Here is a 20970-nt window from a genome sequence, read left to right on the forward strand (position 1 = left end):
AGGGGTGTACGCAATACGGTGGAAACCCAACCAAGCCCTCTGAGTTAGAGTAGAGTGCAGAAGAGGAGACCCAAGGATAGTCCTGCTGTGTCTAGGTAATACTGTGTAATATCGAGGCTTCTAAAGCACTGCTTTCAAATGGCAGGTTACACAGCTATCTTACTGCCTCTTCTTCCAACATTATCCCATAAACACTTTAGTACGTAATATAATCATCTGCTCTGAAGGATCATTATCCATGAGTGATGATGGAGAGGAGAGAGTGAGTGGAAGGCGGACGAGAGAGAGGGAGGGATCAGAACCTGATTAGTGAGCAGTCACTCAGATCTGAAGGAAAGGGGGGGCTGAGTGTTGATGAGCTGACTGTGCTCTTCCCAAAGACACACACACACACTACACTCCACAGGCGGCCGTTGGCACCTTAACTGGGTATGATGTGCTTAAGTAATGGCTAGAACTAATGGCCGGATTGGAATAAATGGAATGTTATCCATTCCATTTACTCCATTCCAGCCATTATTATGAGCCGTCCTCCCCTCACCAGCCTCCTATGCTACACACACACCAACTTATCAAGCGCCATTGGAAACAGTCATTGGTGGAGCATCTCATGGGGGTGTCAAAGAACACCCAGCTCACCAGGAGAGAGAGAGTTGCAACTAAAGAAAACGGCAACCTCACTGGGAGTAATTTCCCCAAAAGCCCTGACTGTTATCACCTCTCCAGTCTAGAAAGGGAATTTATAGTGAGTAAGGACTGAATCAGTCTACCTCCTCACCCCACAGATTATCCACAGGTCAGGAAGGAAGACCAAAACAAACACACAGGTCCATCTGCCACTGTGTCTGCCACTGTGTGTGTGTGTGGGACATCATTCCACCACCTGGTGGGCATAGTTAGAACTACAGAGACAGAAACACTAGCTGTTTGTCTGAGGAGAGGAGTTTACGAGACTGGTGGGTGGGTCACATAACTTTGTCTTTGAAAAAATACTAGACAAAATGGTCAAATGTAACATTTTATTAATCTTTTACCTTTTGGTTATTGCTTATCTGCTTTTATTTACATTCAGAAAGTTGAAACATTGTTTAGATACTGTATCTTTGAGAAGTTTTGTAACTGAAAGTAAGTCTATGAAAAAGTAGATAATCTGTGTTTCTCTATTACATGTTGACGTACACCTCGTCCAAACCCAGGCTTTTGGGCACTAGAGTTATCTATTTATCTCTATGGGTCAGATGGCTCAGCAGGGGTCAGGGGTTAAAGGTCAGTCTGACCGTCATGGTTGGGGTGTTACAGCTCAGCGCTGGACTAGTTTCCCCACATACACAAATCTGATTCAGGTCTCCCTGGTCCTCGCTTCCTCTGAGCCACATGTCTTTGGGGTGCTCTGGTGTATCTTTGGTCTTCACTTCCATGGATTAGTACCTGCAATGAACACTCTCACTGTAAGCCACAGGAACATACTGGAACGCCAAATGACATTACTGTTCATGTTCATTCCTACTTTTAGTGTGTATATGTGCACTATATGCTTGAGATGTGAGTGTGTGTGTGTGTTCACCCACCTGTAGTAGTTTGTTTTGAAGGGTCCAGTCTTGGTGAGGCCCAGGTATTTGGCCTGCTCATCAGTCAGCTCTGTGAGGTGGGCGTCAAATGTTGGCAGGTGGAGTCCGGCCACAAACTCGTCTGAAAACATGCAAGCACACACACACACACCCAAACACAGTCACACTGTACCCTGTCAACACCGGAGTAACGAAGCAGTAGGTAGGTAAGGTGGTGTCTCACCCATCTTCTTTGGCAGGAGATAGACGTCTTTATTGTATCGTCCCTCTGGGGCATTGTACAGCTCAATCAGAGCCAGCGCCTGAGGGCATTACGTTACGTTATAGAAGTAGTATACCTAGAACATAATTCAATTACAAAGAGACTGTGGCTACAGAGGTCAGTTCCTTTTTATAGCGCATAAATGTAGCCCTCCACAGTAGAGCTTGTGTGTTTGCTGCGACCATGATGTCCCCTGCTGTGTGAGAGACAGACAGACCTGTGTGGTGGCGGTGATGGAGAGAATGAACGTGGGTACTGTGGAGCAGCTCAGATTCAACAGATGACCCTGAGAGAATATACACACACTGTGAAACACACACACACACACACCAGTGATCACACACTTCACACACACAGGCACTGACCTCAGCCAGTAAGATAATTCTCTTGCCATCTGGCCAGATGACATGGTCCACCTGTGACCTCACTCTCTCCCAGGTCAACTCTGGGCTCCGCAGACTCGCCTGACAGAGGAAAAACACAGTGTGTCAACCTCTCTCTCTCTCTCTCTCACACACACACACACACACACACACACACACACACACACACGTCTCACCACGTCTATCTCAGTGTTGGAGTGACCCATGTTACAGACGATGCAGCCGTTCTTCATTCTGTCTAGATAATCTCTTCCCACCACGTTCTTGTTGCCTGAGGACAAAACTGTGGCTGTTATATCCTGCCATAACCTGTCAAAGCCCATCATTACCTACTTACCTAAAAAATATATTTTTAAAAGAACAAAATATACATTCTGATTGGAGGATTTCTAAAAATCGTCCACTGGTGGGGCTGCTGATCAAAATTCTCCTGATTATAAAAATATGCAATTTTTTTATGGAAAAATGTTGCAGCAACTATTGCTTCAAAGAAATGTATAGTTTATTATCAGCTTTAAGGTTAGGGTTGTGGTTGAGGCTAGTGTTAGGGCTAAACCGTGATGTGGACATGACGCTAAGGTTAGGGTTAGCCGGTCTCATTACAGCACACTGAAAGGGTTGGTAACATGAAAAATACTCCTACTGGAGAGTACATGTTTCAGGCAAAAAATTTACTCTACAATACTTCCATGTGTAACTTTTGTGAGCTATAGTTTGTGTGAGAGTTAAGCGCCTCTCATTACTAGACCATTCACATTACCTCTGTGGGTGATGACATGTCTTACCCGTGCAGGTGATGACCATGTCCACCTGTCTGATGACGTCATTGAGCTTGACCAGTCTGAAGCAGTCCATGCTGGAACAGGGAGAGACAGAAACACAAATAGTTCAACACTTGCTTCTACCACCTCCATGTCTTAACCCTTTTTTCCACACACTCTCTCTCTCTCTCTCTCTCTCTCCCTCTCTCTCTCTCTCTCTCTCTCTCTCTCTCTCTCTCTCTCTCTCTCTCTCTCTCTCTCTCTCTCTCTCTCTCTCTCTCTCTCTCTCTCTCTCTCTCTCTCTCTCTCTCTCTCTCTCTCTCTCTCTCTCTCTCTCTCTCTCTCTCTCTCTCTCTCGTCATACCAGGCCTGCAGGGCACATATGGGGTCGACCTCTGTGATGTACACTATTGAGCCCATGGCCTTCAGAGCGGCAGAGCAACCTTTACCAACCTGGCCAAGGGAGAGGTGGGAGGAGAGGGTAGAAAGACAAACATTCATACACACAAATGGAGTAAACACATACAGTACATAGAGAGAACAATTTAGACCTCGGTGTTTAATAGGTGCTAATAAAATACTGACCTCTCCATAACCACACACCACAACCTGCTTTCCCCCAAACATCACATCTGTCAACCGTTTCAACCTAGGGGGAGATGGGAGGGGAAAAGTCAAAGGACACACAAACACACACTCATGTTATTTCTGCATCTGTGTGTTTTAGTATGCGTACCCATCCAGTATGGACTCCCTGCAGCAGTAGAGGTTGTCAAACATCTGTTTGGTGACTGAGTCATTGACGTTCATAGCAGGAACACACAGCCTCCCTGCCTTGGACAGCTGGTACAGCCTTGGGAAGAAGGGAAACACTGCTACCTTAGCACAACGCATAGGCTGCATCTCAAATAGCAACCTATTACCTATTGTTATGGATTAGGTAAAGTAGTGAAGACAGCACACTACAGCTCTCTAACACTTCCTCACTCCATTCCCCAGGGGGCAGCAGCAACCTTGTCCAGCTGCTGAGACTGGTTGCTAAGGAGACAGGTGCTGCCCATTAAGATGGTCAATCAGTGTCTGGCCGATCGAGAGCTCAAGAGTGACAGAGTTGGCACTTGACCAAGGTAAGGATGCTGTCTCCTTTGGCACATGCACACTTAACACCTAGGCACATATGCTGATTTCTCACATAGATGCACACATTCATTCAGGTTACAGACCATTTAACTAGGCCAAAACCCATAGACAAAAAGTTATTGGGCTTCTAATTTTTTTTAACACATGTACGCGTTGGTGGTTGTAGTCCAGGTGGTTGTGAACCGGTAGGATTTGGTGGTGTGCATTTGTTAAGAAAATTTGTAGCAGGTGTTTTTGTCAGGATTGTGTCACGCTAGCATGCTAGGAGAGGTTTTTTAGCAGTGTTAGTGTGAGTTTCAGTTTCCTGGCTAGCGAAATAGCTGATGGCTTTGGTCAACAGAAATGTTTGGTGTGGCTGCACCCACAAAGGTAACCAATCTTTTGCAGTTGGTAGCTGTTAACTACTATAAGGCTGATTAAGTGTTTTGCTTGTGGTTTGGGTTTTTCTCTGGGTCTTGGAGCGTGTCCTGTATTTGTTAATGTATGGATTTTGACTTTGGGGGTGTTTGAGCCAGCAGTGTTTTGTGCTGAGGTAGATGATAGTTGGGGTTTGCTCAAGCTAACAATAGCAGATGCGTTGAGCAAGTTAGAGGTTGCAGTGCTGTTATTGGAGAAGTGGAGTGAGTTCTTGCCGTTGGTTCTGGTGGATAGCAGTCAGGAGGAAGAAGACTGGTGAGCCTAGAACAGGAAATAGCACTCTTGAAAAAGCAGGTGAATGAAGGGCTGCATACAGGGGAGAAAGTTTGTTTCCAGTCAGTCTTGTCACTAAACCAGTTTCCACCAGTGATTTAAAAAAATATATTTTTAATTTTTTTAACCCCAGTGAAAAGTCCCAGGGGGTGGAATCTCTCAAGGAGTTTTGTGGCATCCCCTTTGAAGTCACTCCGGTTCATCAGAGTGCTGATGACAAACCAGATAGGGAAGATGATGATTTGTGTGGGGACTTGGAGGAAACATTCTTTGCCAAACTAGACTGGTTCCCAGGATATAGTTCTCCCTAGTGCAACCTGTACTCAGGGGTAGACGTAACATTTTGTATGATATGTTGTGTTTTGTATGGCATGTATTAATTTGTGGCTATGCATCAACTATTTCATATTACAATTTGTATGATTTGTTAAGAATTTAAAGTTGTACAATATGTTACGAATTGCAATATGTACAATAGAATTTGCTAAACGTATAATATGTTACAAATTTTACTTTGTTGTGGCAAATGTTAGCTGGTTGGCTAGGTGGCTAACACTGATGTTAGCTAGGTTAGGGGTTGGGTTAAAGGGTTATGGTTAGGGGAAGGGTTAGCTAACATGCTAAGTAGAGGCAAAGTAGCTAGGCAGTAGTAAGTAATTGTAAAGTTGCCCGTGATGAGATTCGAACACGCAACTTTTCTAAATGTTCATGTTATATGCCCACCAATGCATCATACTTTAATTTAGCCTTTGTTAACCTTCTGTCTTATGTAATCATTATCAAGAGTAAAATATCATACTAATTTACTATGCTATGTCTAGTCTGAGACCAGACTGCCTAGTGAAAAAGGTGATTCTTGTATGTCTCTAGCTGAGACCTTCTGGGCAGAGATATGTGATGTTGTGTACATTCTGCAGGTTGAGGATGAGGTTGATTCATGTATCAAATTAGGGGAGACATTCTTTGTTAGATAGTGACAATGAGCAAGTTAGATTCAGAGGTTGTTAGTGGTTATTTTGTTCCTTTAGCTGACATAATCTTTGCCAAAGTACTTGAGATTGTGGTTCCTCCACAGGCTGATCATGCGGTTGATAGGGTGTCAGGTGTTGATTTAGCTGACACGTTTATTAATAAGCTGTGGGAGGGAGGAGATTCTTCCCAGTCACAAGGTGATGTTAGTGAGGATCTGCTGGAAGAGCCGGTCTGGGTTTTGCTGGGTGAGACTGCTGGGTTTTGTGACGAGAATCAGGAGCTTGAAGAAATTAGTTGTGGAAAAGCCAGATCCACCCATGTTTTGACTTTCTGTTGTTGAGAGGTTAGTTCTGGCATCATGTAGGCCAAGTGTGTCTCCTGTTACTTTCCTCCACCTTAATTGAGGAGGATCTGGCTAACAGTTCCCCTCCAGTGAGTGCTTAGGGCTGGAGAAAAGAGGCGATTGGGAACATGATGGTGTTCCTAGTGAGTTGGCTGAAGTTGTGGTTGATGTTTACTTGTCTCTAGTGGTGGTTGCTTCAAGACTCTTATAGCTGGTTACATATCAGATGGAGCTTGTTGCTTGTGTCCATGGGCTGAGTGAATGGAGTTGGTCTCAGTTTAGAACCAGACGGGTTATTGTCCCTTGGTTTGGTCAAGTCAGAGACTTTAGTCAGGAAGAAATTGTGTGATGGTTTTCTTTTTTGACAGGTTTCCTTTTGAGGGTTTCTGTAGTAAGGTTGTGTAACTGCAGCTCTAGTATACATATTTTGTCTCTTCAGTTGAGGAAGTTTTATGGAAAATGAATAGAAAACAAAAGTATAAAAGTTTAGAATATTCTGGAAAATATAGTTTTTTTGGACTCTGGTCAAAACTAGTGCGCTATATAGGGAATATGGTGTCAATTGGGGCACAGACACAGTGTAGCAGTCTAATTATGTCACAAGTGTTAGCTTCTTTCATTAAATGTATGTGGCATGAGCTGTCCTTATTTACACAGGTGACTCACACAAGTTGTAATGACTAAGTCAAACAATAGGCTTATCATACCTGAAAAATCCATTGTTTTAGATAGGCACATCTTCTAATCTATCTAAAACAATCAGAGGCATGGGTGCTCCAATCCCACCTGTGAACGCCTGTGATGCTCTCCTCCACGATGCCCTTGATCATCTTGAACATGCTGGGGTATTTCTTATCGATCCAGTGGGTCAGGTCTCCCCCATCATCCAGGATCTGAGAAATGCAGAGAATCCATCCATGACTGGATTAAACCGGATCATAGCTGTCTAATGTGAGAGTTAGGCCTATACTGTACCATATTGGGCTGCCAGGCCTCCAGGCTGACACAGTGGTCAATACACCACCAGAAGTCATCCTCCGACTCCCCCTTCCACGCAAACACAGGGAAGCCTGAGAGAGAGAGACAGAATACGGGAGAGGGCAAAGGAGAGTTTATTGTATTTCTGTAGATTACTGAGTTTGAGAGATGAGGGGAAAAAAGGAGGGACTTGTGGGGGGTAAAAAGTCAAGAGAGAGCTGAGAAGACAGTGGTGAGAAAAAGTGACAGCGGAGAGAGCAAGAGTAATACTGTGTGTGTCTCACCTTCCTCAGCCAGAGCTGCAGCTGCAGTGTTCTGGGTGGAGTAGATGTTACAGGCTGCCCAGCGACACTGAGCCCCCAACGCAGACAGAGTCTCCATCAACACCTACAGGAACACATATGTGCACACGGTCACACGCAAATACACACAGTGCAATTTCAGTGATTCAGTGTCTGTTTGTGTGCGTGTGTGTGTGCATGCATACTCACGGCTGTGTGAGCAGTGATGTGAGTGCAGCCCACTACTTTAGCTCCAGCCAGTGGCTTCTCTCCCTCTGCTCTCTTTCTCAGGGACATCAGAGCTGGCATCTCTACACAGAGAGATGAGGGAGAAGGAGTGGGAGGGAGGGACAGAGAGAGAAGGAAAGAAAGGGGAGAGAACTTGTCACACCTTGAGTCATGTTCCTCCCTCTCTCTTACCTTACTCTTTAACACACGCACTCTTTGGGGAAAAAAAGGTGCTGTCCCCTTTGAAGAACCCTTTTTGGTTCCAGGTAGATCCCTTTTGGTAGAAACCTTTCCACAGAGGGTTTAACATGGAACCTAAAAGAGTTCTACCTGGAACAAAAAAGGTTTCTCCTATGGGGACAGCTGAAGAACCCCTTTTGAAACCATTTTTCCTAAGAGCATTACACACCTCTTCCATTCCCTCTCACCTTGCTCAGCGATCGTTATCTCCCTGCGTCCGAGGCCGGCCTGTCTGATGTTCTTGATGCAGAAGTCTTGATGTCCCTTAGAGCTCCTCTGCTGCCTGATTCTAGGAGACGTCGCATCCTCTGAACTGTCTGTGTACGACGCAGCCAAGGGTGTGTGCAAGTGTGTGAGGGGTTAACAGAGTAACACCAGTCACAATTAAACAGTATGAGCAAGATAAACCATCTAGGGTCAACTGAAATCTCCCATTGGACCAATAGTCAAATGGCAACAGGTTACAACTGTTATTAGCAAAAGTAGAGAAGCAAAATAAACCGTTATTTATACCTTCCAATGGATTGTAAATCTGGAAACAGCTCCAATATTATGAATTAGCCTTGTTGTGTTTGAGGTTTAAGTATGTGCTATGTACAGTTGGGATTACTGCTCCTTCTCTGTCTGAGAACAGCTAACTAGACAGATAAGGAGTAAATAAAAGAGGTAATTCCTCTGAAGACTTTCTCTCAATGAAAGTTTGGCTGAGGGAGAAAGACTCAAAACGTATCTCACTGTAACAACCCGCTGGGACAACAGCCAGACATGGGCAGCTATACACTTCGAGACAAAACACACTGTGCCGACAAAGCAGGTGTGTGTGTGTACCTGAGTTGTAGTTATCTGTGGAGGACTGGGAGAAAGAACGGGAGCGACGACCGGTCTTACTAAGACGTTGGTTAAAATCCTGCCTCTGATCAGCAAACTGGATTTGCTGTGTAGAAAGAGGGAGGGAGAGAATCACTTTTGAGACCAGCGAAACAAACCGGGTCAGACAGACACCAGGGTTACAGTACATCCACCGCTTCGTCCAAGGAATTATATCAACTTTCTATCTCCACATAAGGAACAAAACACACAGAGAGAGAGAAGATGCGGGAATGTTGGTCATCTTATCAAGAGGCTCACATTGTTCTCTCACTCTCATCATAGCTAACACTTGCACACCTTCTCCCTCTCCCTAACACACTCTCCATGACATGGTCACCCACTCTCATTCTCTTTCCCTTCTCCATGTTTCTCTCACTTTCCAAAGCTCCCCTTTCCTCTCCGTCCCTCTGTCCCTCTCTCTGTCTCACCACCCGTTGTGGTGGAAGGTGCCCACTTAGCTATGCCTAGTGTCTGCTCCCTCTGTCACAGTCTCACATTTTATTTGTACACATACACATTATAATTAAGCAGATGTTATTGCAGGTGTAGCGAAATACTGGTGTTTCTAGCTCCAACAGTACAGTAATATCTAACAATTCACAACAGTATACACATAACCTAAAAGTAAAATAATGGAATTAAGGAACATTTCCTGGGCTAATAATGTAAGAAATAACGGACAAAAAAAAGAAAATACTGCAAAGTTTCTTAGGAGCTAGAAGCAAAATCCACTCCTGTGTGCGGTGAGCACTCAGAGAGAGACGCACATAGAGGTACAGAAAGGCCCAATGTGTAACTTTAATCAGATATTTCAGTTATAAACCATTTGTATGTACTGTATTGTAGCCTACATGTATTTGTAGTGTATGGCTTCCTTGTCTGAGCAGCTGAACTGAGGCATTGGACGGTTACCCTGGTCTGCCACATAAGGGCAGTGTTTCCACTGGTAGGGCCTGCAGTTCTCATTTGTCCATCAATGAACTCACACATGGCACCACCTTCACATTAACCTTCTCCATGACAAAACAGCCCCAAGCCTGAACAGCCCCTAGCCCCTTCCACTAGATCCTTCCAGCTTGTGTTTTGTTTACAAGCTGTCCTATGGGATCCCTTCAGGTGTGAATGCATCAAATCAAATCAAATCAAATTTTATTTGTCACATACACATGGTTAGCAGATGTTAATGCGAGTGTAGCGAAATGCTTGTGCTTCTAGTTCCGACAATGCAGTAATAACCAACAAGTAATCTAACTAACAATTCCAAAACTACTGTCTTATACACAGTGTAAGGGGATAAAGAATATGTACATAAGGATATATGAATGAGTGATGGTACAGAGCAGCATAGGCAAGATACAGTAGATGGTATCGAGTACAGTATATACATCTGAGATGAGTATGTAAACAAAGTGGCATAGTTAAAGTGGCTAGTGATACATGTATTACATAAGGATGCAGTCGATGATATAGAGTACAGTATATACGTATGCATATGAGATGAATAATGTAGGGTAAGTAACATTATATAAGGTAGCATTGTTTAAAGTGGCTAGTGATATATTTACATCATTTCCCATCAATTCCCATTATTAAAGTGGCTGGAGTTGAGTCAGTGTCAGTGTCAGTGTGTTGGCAGCAGCCACTCAATGTTAGTGGTGGCTGTTTAACAGTCTGATGGCCTTGAGATAGAAGCTGTTTTTCAGTCTCTCTCAGCAGGGTAGAGCTTTGGAGGGAGGGGATGAGATTCGGAGGTAGAACACTACACACTGTAGAAAGACTGTACAACTGACTGATAACCTGTACCAACCTGACCCATATGGCTCTCTTTCTATGTAGACACTACGGCTGTTGAAAGAGACTACACACTCAATCACTGACTTGTAGGTAAATTCAGCCTGCACTTAACTGTCTAATGCAGCCGTTTTTAATCTCCATATCAAATAATTTCTGGGTAACAACTAAGTATCTTACTGTGGTTAGCTTTTAATGAAAGAAACAGAAATGGCTTCTTAGCAAAGAGCAATTTCTCCAGAGCAATTTTGTCTTCACTATTATTCTACATACATTGTAGAATGATAGTGAAGACATCAAAACTATGAAACAACACATATGGAATCATGTAGTAACCAAAAAAGTATTATGCAAATAAAAATATTTTTTAGTTTCTTCAAAGTAGCCACCCTTCACCTCGATGACAGCTTTGCACACTCTTGGCATTCTCTCAACCAGCTTCATGAGGAATACTTTTCCAACAGTCTTGAAGGAGTTCCCACATACGCTGAGCACTTGTTAGCTGGTTTCCTTTCACTCTGCGGTCGAACTCATCCCAAACCATCTCAATTGGGTTGAGGTAGGGTGATTGTGGAGTCCAGGTCATCTGATGCAGCACTCCATCGCTCTCCTTCTTGGTCAAATAGCCCTTACACAGCCCGGAGGTGTGTTTTGGGTCATTGTCCTGTTGAAAAACAAAACAAATGGTAGTCCCACTAAGCACAAACCAGATGGGATGGCGTATCGCTGCAGAATGCTATGATAGCTTTGCTGGTTAAGTGTGCCTTGAATTCTAAATAAATCACAGACAGTGTTACCAGCAAAGCACCCCCACACCATCACACCACCTCCTCCATGCTTCATGGTAGGAACCACACATGGTGAGCATCCGTTCACCCACTCTGCGTCTCACAAAGACACAGCAGTTGGAACCAAAAATCTCAAATTTCTAATGTACATTGCTTTTGTTTCTTGGCCCAAGCAAGTCTACTTTTCTTATTGGTTTCCATTAGTAGTGGTTTCTTTGCAGCAATTCAACCACGATGGCCTGCTTCACGCAGCCTCCTCTGGTCAGATGATATTGAGATGTCTGTTCAACTCTGTCAAGCATTTATTTGGGCTGCAATCTGAGGTGCAGTTAACTCTAATTACCTTATCCTCTGCAGCAGAGGGAGCTCTGGATCTTCCTTTCCTGTGGCGGTCCTCATGTGATAGCCAGTTTCATCATAGCGCTTGATGGTTTTTGTGACAGCACTTGAAGAAACTTTTAAAGGTCTTGAAATTTTCTGCATTGACTGACCTTCATGTCTTAAAGTAATGATGGACTGTCGTTTCTTTATTCTCATTTGAGCTGTTTTTGCCATAATATGGACTTGGTCTTTTACCAAATAGGGCAATCTTCTGTATACCACCCCTACCTTGTCACAACACAACTCATTGGCTCAAACGCATTAAGCAGGAAAGAAATTCCACATTCACTTTTAACTGTCACATCTGCTACCACCACGTTTGCTCCCGCCTGGCGCTTGAGGGCGCCAGGCTGCCCTGCATCACGCAATCCTATCATCCATTACGCACACCTGCCTTCCCTCATCACGCGCATCAGCGATATTGGACTCACCTGGACTCACCTGGACTCACTCCTCACCTATTATTACCTCCTCTATATTTGTCAGTTCCCCAGCTCTGTTCCCCACTTCTGCATTGATTGTTTTTTGTCTGTGTTTACTCATATGCTGACGCTGTTCCTGTCTCGTTCCATGTCCGTTCCTTATTAAATGTTTGACTCCCCGTACCTGCTTCGTCTCGCCAGCGTCATCCCATGTGACATTAATAACAAGGCACACCTGTTAATTGAAATTCATTCCAGGTGACTACTTCATGAAGCTGGTTGAGAGAATTCCAAGAGTGTGCAAGCTGTCATCAATGCAAAGTGTGGCTACCTTGAAGAATCTCAAATTTGTTAAACACCTTTTTGGTTACTACATGATTCCATATATGTTAGTTACTATTTAATAGTTAATTTTTTTAAACTGCATTTTTGGGAATTGTTTGTAAGCAAGCATTTCACTGTATTCTGCACCAGTTGTATTTGGTGCATGTGATAAATCAAATGTGATTTGATTTTGATAAGGAAATAATACTGACTTTTACAGTAACAGTTTCATCGGCTGTACAATATGATACAAAACATATGAAACCATAGTTTTGACTGCACTGGGCTTTTAAAGTGGAACTGACAGCATTTTAACAACATGAACTCTTGTTCAAATCTGTTCATATACACCACTAGGAATTTTCTGAGAAGCGAACAGTTAAATATGGTCGTTTTCATACTTCTATAGAATGTTTGGGAATGACAGAGTAAGGCGTGTGAATATTCTAAAGCAATATGGTGTGCGAAAGCGGCCTTGCGTTTGAACAATTAAGGGTGTTTTCTCATATAGTCCTCTTAAAAAGAACCGATCTCAGTCCTCTTTAATACAGTGAATTAACACATTTTTCTTTGTATTCACATTGCACTTGCCTTTGAATGAGGACTCGACTCTTTTGCCAGTTCACTTCACATCGCCTATTTTGTGGTCATCTTCGTCTTTGAGTTCACATTGCTATGTTTAGAAAGTAACCAATGTCTATTTCCAACATTCACTCAATGCACACAGTTTTTTTTTACAAAGCTCAGGACAAGCCATTCCATCAGAACGTGTTATCGAGAAGCTAGATATACCTACTTATATTTTGGAAGCTAATAGATTGCATTTAGCTAAAAGATGAGACATAATAATTGTAATCAGAAGATACCAATGATATTTACATGTTAATAGTAACAAAATAAATAGCAGAAGAGTGACTACAGATTAAATAAGGCTGTAATTGAAAATTGTACACCCAATGTAGGCTACTGCCCCTTTTAAGACCTAGAATAGATGTTGTACCCCATGTTGTGATTCTCACCAAATATATGTTGTCTTCTCAAACTATTCAAACCACACAATCAATAAACAGCTGATGAAGCTCTCTTAGTCTGTAGATCACATATTGCAAACAAATAATCTAAACAAAAAACTCCACACGCATTTGGGAATTTCTGTGCATCAATATCCAAAAACAGGACACATTTTTTTTTCAGCGAACCTGCACGTCATACTCCTCTCTCTTTTGTGGCACCAATGTGAGGGGTTATTGCAGAGAAAACAGTGTTGCAGTAGTCTAGTGTGTGGTGCGGGAATGATGACAAGTGAACCTGGGGAGCTTTGTGTTCACATTGCCCTAAAAAAGAGAACCGAATCGCAGAATTCAAGCAAACCGAACTCAAATGACCTCTCAAGAGATGGTTGAGGGGCCTGAGTTCCTTTTGAGTGTTCACACTGCACACAATTTTAAGCGAAAAGCACTGAGTTCACAACAATTGGGACCAAGTGTGAAAACACCCTTATAGACACTGCAGTAAATAAAACCTAATAAAAATGTGTCAGTCTTGTCCAGGACTGGACTACACAGACCGGTGCACCATAGCCAATCAGAGCTACAGTAGACCTACATGAAAATGAGCTATTTGCCACACTGGCCTGCCATCATTCATTTTGAACTGGACTGTGTGTTTACAGGCAGTAACAACATAACTAATTTAGATCATTAGAAAGTATTCCCCAAAATACACTTGAACGGATTTCTGCAAATACCACGGGAGTCCTCTTACATTTGGAAACATTACAAGTCTATTTTTTTTAAATGACCATGAACAGGTAGGCAATTTTTTATTTTTTTTAAACCTTTATTTAACTAGGCAAGTCAGTTAAGAACAAATTCTTATTTTCAATGATGGCCTAGGAACAGTGTGTTAACTGCCTGTTCAGGGGCAGAATGACAGATTTGTACCTTGTCAGCTCAGGGATTTGAACTTGCAACCTTCCGGTTAGTAGTCCAACACTCTAACCACTGGGCTATCTCTCCCTAAGTTGTGCTTAAGATCAACAACTGTTAGCCAGAGCAAGATGAGCTAAAATCTAATGAGGGAACAGTAACGTTAGATAAACCCTCCCAAACATTTTCAGCTTGTAGTTCCACTGATAAACGAGGGGGATTAGTAGCCTGCTTGCCCTTGTGCAGCCTGCCTGCCAATGTATGCTTGTCCCGACCCATGTTTTGACAACTGAATGGGAATTTGCCTGCCTTGCCCATTTGATCGATGCCAAATAGAGTACATTTGATTGACAATTAAGCTAGAGATGCATAGTTAGCTAGCAAAGGGATTAGCATTTTTTTTGCTAGCTAACCAAATGAAACCTGCATCTCTAGCTGTAACCACCGAAAAACTATATGGGGGGGAGTTTGCCATCACCCACTTGTCCAATGACATGGCATCCTCCCTGCAGCTAGTTAGTTAGGCTCTGTGTTTTTAGCTTGCTACATAAATAGATAAGCTAGCCTATTCCACATTATGACTGACTTGAGGTCAATGCCCTTGCTAGTTTGATTGTATTGACAATCCCAGCCTTTGTTACATTTGTCAGTTTTTGTCCAAAATATTGTGTGATTGGAACTGAAAACAGTGCATCCAGGATGGCTGGAGGCGGTAAACAATGTACCAGGCCACTTGTGATTTACGACCGGAGAGCAATATTTGTTGGACTACCAAGAATTTTATTGGTGAATTAGCTATATTAGTCATATATTGACAGTTACCATCTATTCTGCCAACAATGCCTTAGTCTACATCATGGAATTTCGAGTCAAATAGAACCTATTTTTAAAACCAATTTTTTTTAAAGTTGGTTTTGTAGCATAAACTGGGAATTTTACATTCTGTTTCATATCTGCAAAGTAGTTATAAAGCTGTCAGTTTCACTTTAAGGGATAATCTGAGCTACTGTGAGTAAAGGGATAGTGCAACAGTTTGGCAATTAAGAACTTTTTTTTATATTTACCCAGAGTCAGATAAACTCATAGATACCACAACATGCTAGCTGTACCTGTAGACTTCCAGTATTGTGCTAACGCTAGTTAGCGATGGCTCCAGAAACTACCTTCAAATTCCTCGAAACTGCATTCAGACATACAAATGGTATTCATGAGTTCATCTGACTCTATGTAAGTAATAAAAAGAGCTTGATTGCCAAAATGTAGCACTTTCCCTTTAAATATAGACATAAAGATGAAATGCTGCTCATAATATCTCGTAAATACCAGCATACCACTGGGAAAAATCCACATTACTAGTGGGAAACTCGTCTATCATCTCTGAGCATTCGACTTCTCCAACATGTTGAACTCTGACATCAAATACTAAGGAAATTACCTCTGTGAAAGCATTTTCTGAAGTTACATGCAACAACAAAACATTATTTGTAAAAAACTATTTATTAATATGGTTTTTGAACACCTATTTCTTTGAGCATCTGTACTTTTAGTTTATGGTTGATGCAGCTTGCTTGCCTGCCATTAGCCAATCGACTTTCTTAACAAGGTCAAAACAGGTCAACGCATACAACTCGTTGCTCCCAGTGTATATGTTTCCCAGTTTCCCACATTTTAAAATATGGGTGAGTTGGGTAAGTTGAGAATTTTTACATTCACCATCACCCTGTCAAGGGAAATATAGTATTATTTCGAAGAAAGATATCTACATGTATTTCAGGATGTTGTAGAATTGATATAAACATTACAGTTTTAAAACATAGCTTGTCCAAAACAGTGGTCTCTTGGCACAACTTACCCCAGGTATGGGACAGGGTAAGTTCAGCCGCCTACAAATTTCTGTATAGAATTAAATATTACCACTGTCTTTATTTCCCAAACACAATAAAATACAATCACTTTGTCGTTTTATAATTTTAAGCATCAGGCTTAACCTTAACAAGAAATTTGTGGAGTGGTTGAAAAATGAGTTTTAATGACTCCAACCTAAGTGTATGTAAACTTCCTATTTCAACTGTATGTGCAGTATGTATCAACTCCCAATAAAATGCTGACCATTCATGTCTCATCTTTCGTCACGACAATATTTATCCTGATTCAATAATATATACATACTGTCACGCCCTGACCTTAGAGAGCCTTTTTATTTCTCTATTTGGTTAGGTCAGGGTGTGATTTGGGTGGGCATTCTAGTTTTTCTGTTTCTTTGTTGGCCGGGTATGGTTCCCAATCAGAGGCAGCTGTCTATCGTTGTCTCTGATTGGGGATCATACTTAGGCAGCCTGTTTTCCACCTTAGTTTGTGGGATCTTGTTTTTGCATAGTTGCTGTCTAGCCCTCCAGAACTTTATGTTGGGTTTTGTATTTTGTTGTTTTGTCGCAGTTCAGTATTAAAAATCATGAACACTTTCCATGCTGCTCTTTGGTCTCATTCATCTAACGACGGACGTAATTCAGAACATGGACCATTATAGTATTCTCCTTGTACACCAACTTAGAACCGTAAGATAAATAAAGGTGGCAAATATGAAGACAATGAAAGATCTTACAATATTCGATGATGACATTTCTCTAAAACAGGCTATAGGCTACATGTGCACCACCAAGTCAAAACAGTCGGAAATATTATGAGGGGAAAAGTGATCAAATTATTAGGGTGAGGCACATGGGCTACTAACAGCTTACTTCACAACATACACGTAGTATTACTTTCTTAGCTACAGTATACATATATCCCTGGCATATTACATCATTTACAAAGCAGCATACAATACATTTTTGGACTCACCTTGTTGTGCAGTGCTCAATTGAACAGGAAGGTGGTGTGGTGGTCCTTTGTGGGAAAATTTTGTTAACAAACTTACATCAAAGTTTCTGGATTTAAGGTGCTTTCAAGACAACTGGGAACTCTGAAAAAACAAGGTTGAATCATGATGTCATCAGTGATCTTCAGGTCGGAGCTCTAGAAAGGCCGTGTTCCCGACTTGCAATTCCAAGTTGGATGACCGTTCAAAACGTATTTTCTCAGTCGGAGGTCATTTGTTTTCCCAAGTTCCCAGTTGTTGTGAACTCAATGAGGTCAGATTTCTCAGTTCCAAATTTTCCAGTTGTTTTGAGCATTGCAGAAGTCATGCTGGATTGACAGCATGGCCAATGTTGAATGCTTATTATTTTTAGCTTGGAAAAGAGATCCTTAAACCCAGACTTGGGTCCCCACACCCACTCCACTGAATAGAAGGCTAGTGATTACTTTGCAATACTTGCAGTTAGCCACTGATTCCTTCCAAACCCCTCATTGCTGAATTTGCGATTTCCAACTTGTTGTGTAATGTTTATGTCCAATGGCCGATGAGCACCGATATGTTTTATCTATAATTTATATTCATAATTTCTCTTCATATGACAAGGATTGAAAAGGATTTGCCGGTAGATTGTCGACTTGATTCATGATGACTTCTAGCTAAGATTTTGAAAGTATGATGTTGACATGATCAGTCCAATCAAAGCTACTGTAGATATGTGATTTGATGTCATTTTATCGGTGGCCAATAACCTTGAGCCTTCTTGGATGGGCACTTCTAATGTAACTATGGCAGCACCCAAGGGCATGAACTTTCGAGCTTTACCCTTAGATTTTGCGGTGATGTAGTGTCCCCAGAAGTGACAGAACACTGAGTCAATGACAGTGCAACTAGAAAAAATTACCAACCCCTACGCTCTGTATTTTCCGCTGGCTTCCCCACCTTCACAGCACTGAGTTAGGCTGAAACACCTGCATTTTGGAGCTGCCTGACTCAAGAAAGCAAAAAGAGACCAAGTTTGTAGACGGCTTTATTAACTCAATGATTATTATTAGATTTTTTTTTTTTACATTGTTTCCAAACTGATATGTTAATGACAAAATAACATGCAAGACAGGCAACAACTACAAAAATATACTGTGTGTGTGTGTATATGTATATATATATATATTTTAGGGGGGCTAAACAGGTGGGGCGCAGCCAGTGACGGGCTGCCACTGGCTGTGTCTCAATCTACCGAATCCGCGTATGCGGTGTTAGGTGGCCGAGCTACAGCAGTGTTTGTCTAACCATGATTCATCCTGAAAATCGGTCTTCTCACGAAAACATCTATAGAATACGACCCCCATAAGTGTCACGGGACTCATCTGAAGTCGGTAACACTGATGTGCCAACTTCTGTCTGAAGCGTCCGAACCGTTTGTGCTACAAACTAATATATAAATGGAGACTCTCACAAACACAATGATATTCTCCGTTCTGCTCTACAACCCCCACAAGTGGCATGGAACTCATCTGAAGGTAACCCATACAAACTAATGGAGGTATGCAGGTAGTTTTGTGTCATCAAAAATAAAGGGCTAAATGTGTCCAAAAAAACTCATATTTCCTGAGCTTTCTTATATCTCCTAGATATAGGACAGACATTTCCAAACTTTATTCCTCATGATTTATTTTTTGGCTGTCTTTTTAACCATTTTATGTAACAACGAATGCTTGTTCTTGTTACACATTTTTAAGTTTACAATAGAATCCCAACGCACCACATTGGTCAGTGCCATCCGGAATCTTTGGGACGTCCTTACACAAAACCCCAACTTTAACCTTAACCTTTACCTAACCTTAACCCTTAACCATTTTAAATGTACATTTCAATGGGGTAGGGACGTCCCAAGGATTCCAGGTAAACATGGATAAACCATGTGGTTCTATCTCTCTGTGACCACCAATAACTTCAAAGTTGATTACAAATACAAAGTTGTCAATGTTTTTCTTTACAACTGAGATGATGAATATGAAGTAGAAAAATGTACATTTACCTTTTTAATAATGATTGTTTTTGGAAACATCTCGGAGATTTAACGATGCCCCTATGAAGGTTCTAACGATGAACTTAGCCTTAAGATGCTTTAGGGAAAATGGGCCAATCAGCGGTCTACTCACATTAATACTTTTAAAGAACGGTATACGCCTGCACCATTCCAACACATTTTTTTTAAACACTTAGTTTTCCTTACAAAACATGACAACAATTTCACACATATTGTAATTAATTATAGGAAATATTTCAAAGAAATTTGGAAACACTGGACTGTTAAACATGTTCAAATGTTGTGTACAGCACTCCCTTAAAAATATAACACACCTGAACTCCCTTAATCATGTATTTTAGCCAATGTGATCCTGTCATTTTGGCATAAGCAAGACTTTAAGTGTTCCAAAGAGCACCACTATCCCACAGAAAGGCAGAAGAAGAGAGACCAGGGGAGGATACAGACGGACTTAATTAGAGATTTCAGAGAGAGACGAGAACATGATACAGATGGACTGAACTAGAGATAGCAAAGAGAAACTAGAACAGAGATACCTTGATACAGATGGCCTGAACTGCCTCCTCTTCCTTGGTTTTGTTCAGGTTGAACATGCTGTACACTTTCTTCATGCTGTCAGGTTCACCTCACTATGTGAACACCTTCCACCACACGCAGAAAGACTGTATTTAACCGTGGACTGATCGTGCTCGACCGTGACCTGACCGTGATTTGATGAGAAGGTTCAGGGATTAAGGGCTGGCTAAGCTAACACAGTGAGAGGAGCCACACCTTCAGCTCTCAAGCCCAGGTTCCAGGTGAGAGGAGAGACAGAAGACAGAAAAAGATGAGGAGCCAGAGACAGGAGGAGAGGAGAGTGGGCCAAAGAAGAAGTGAGCCTTTGTGAGAAGAGAAGAGAAGACGAGAGGAGCAGTTTCCAGGATGAACAATTGGGAAAGGAGGGAGCGAAAGAGGGGAGGGATGGAGGGCAGGAGTACATAAAGAACCACTTGAGGCCTCTAATGAATATGAATGACGTTTGGAGTGCTCTCTTATTCCCAAGGGTAAACCATACAAACGCAGATGTTTGTGAGTCTGTGAGAATTGTGTGTGTCCAGAGAAGAAGAGTGGAAAAACACATGCATGTACAAACACAAGAACCACGGACAAGTGTGTACACACACACAACCACTGTGAGAGCTGACTTGTCCTGGTAAGTTGACACAGTATTAATTTATAACAAAGGCTGACTTGTCTTTGTTGAGGTCAGGAACATGAGGGGGTAGAGTCCTAGTCACTGACTCATTGTTTTTACACAATAACTACACTTATTAATGGTAGAAGGGGAGCTAAATATATGTACTATGTACTCTCTGTCATGTGTGTAAAACATTCATATGGCCGGCCACGGACAATACGATGATTAACAAAATAAGGATATGCAGATGCACGCCTGCTACCTGAGTGGGAGTGAGCCTGAAGAGAACGTTCTCGTATTGAGAAACAAATTGCAGTATAACATTCAGCACATTTGACTTAAGTAGAGCTTAGTAGAAACTCAAACTGTCCTGAACACACACATGCAAACACAAATAAAGCCCATATAAATGAGGTATAGGTGACGATAGCTGCACAGTGACCTTTAAAGGCTTGAGAGTGAACCTGTTCTTCTAAAGGCCCGCACTCTTAGTATAGCTTACCTAATGAAGTGTGTGTGTGTGGTGTGTTTACCTCATG

At 42.0% G+C, this 20970-nt stretch overlaps 2 protein-coding genes across 2 annotated transcripts in view; one reads left to right on the forward strand and one right to left on the reverse strand.

The window, feature by feature from the left end:
- Nucleotides 1-1005: 1005 nt before the first annotated feature.
- LOC112252499 (putative adenosylhomocysteinase 3) lies at nucleotides 1006-20220 on the reverse strand. The gene is made up of 17 exons (XM_024423762.2): nucleotides 19791-20220; nucleotides 8675-8780; nucleotides 8035-8163; nucleotides 7589-7689; nucleotides 7382-7484; nucleotides 7095-7189; nucleotides 6906-7012; nucleotides 3711-3827; nucleotides 3560-3623; nucleotides 3339-3427; nucleotides 2999-3069; nucleotides 2390-2484; nucleotides 2196-2294; nucleotides 2048-2116; nucleotides 1792-1870; nucleotides 1569-1689; nucleotides 1006-1428 (listed from the first exon to the last, which is right to left on the reverse strand). The coding sequence occupies exons 1-17, from the start codon at nucleotides 19863-19865 to the stop codon at nucleotides 1422-1424; spliced, it is 1527 nt and encodes a 508-aa protein (XP_024279530.1). The 5' UTR covers nucleotides 19866-20220; the 3' UTR covers nucleotides 1006-1421.
- LOC112252498 (leucine-rich repeat neuronal protein 2-like) overlaps nucleotides 3964-20970 on the forward strand; it is a 50327-nt gene continuing 33320 nt past the window's right edge. Inside the window, exon 1 of the mRNA XM_024423761.2 lies at nucleotides 3964-4101. The gene's annotated coding sequence lies outside the window, so the exon portion shown is untranslated. The remainder of the gene's footprint in view (nucleotides 4102-20970) is intronic.

The sequence above is a fragment of the Oncorhynchus tshawytscha genome, linkage group LG06 (genome assembly GCF_018296145.1).
Source record: "Oncorhynchus tshawytscha isolate Ot180627B linkage group LG06, Otsh_v2.0, whole genome shotgun sequence".
In the NCBI taxonomy this organism is placed as follows: domain Eukaryota; kingdom Metazoa; phylum Chordata; class Actinopteri; order Salmoniformes; family Salmonidae; genus Oncorhynchus; species Oncorhynchus tshawytscha.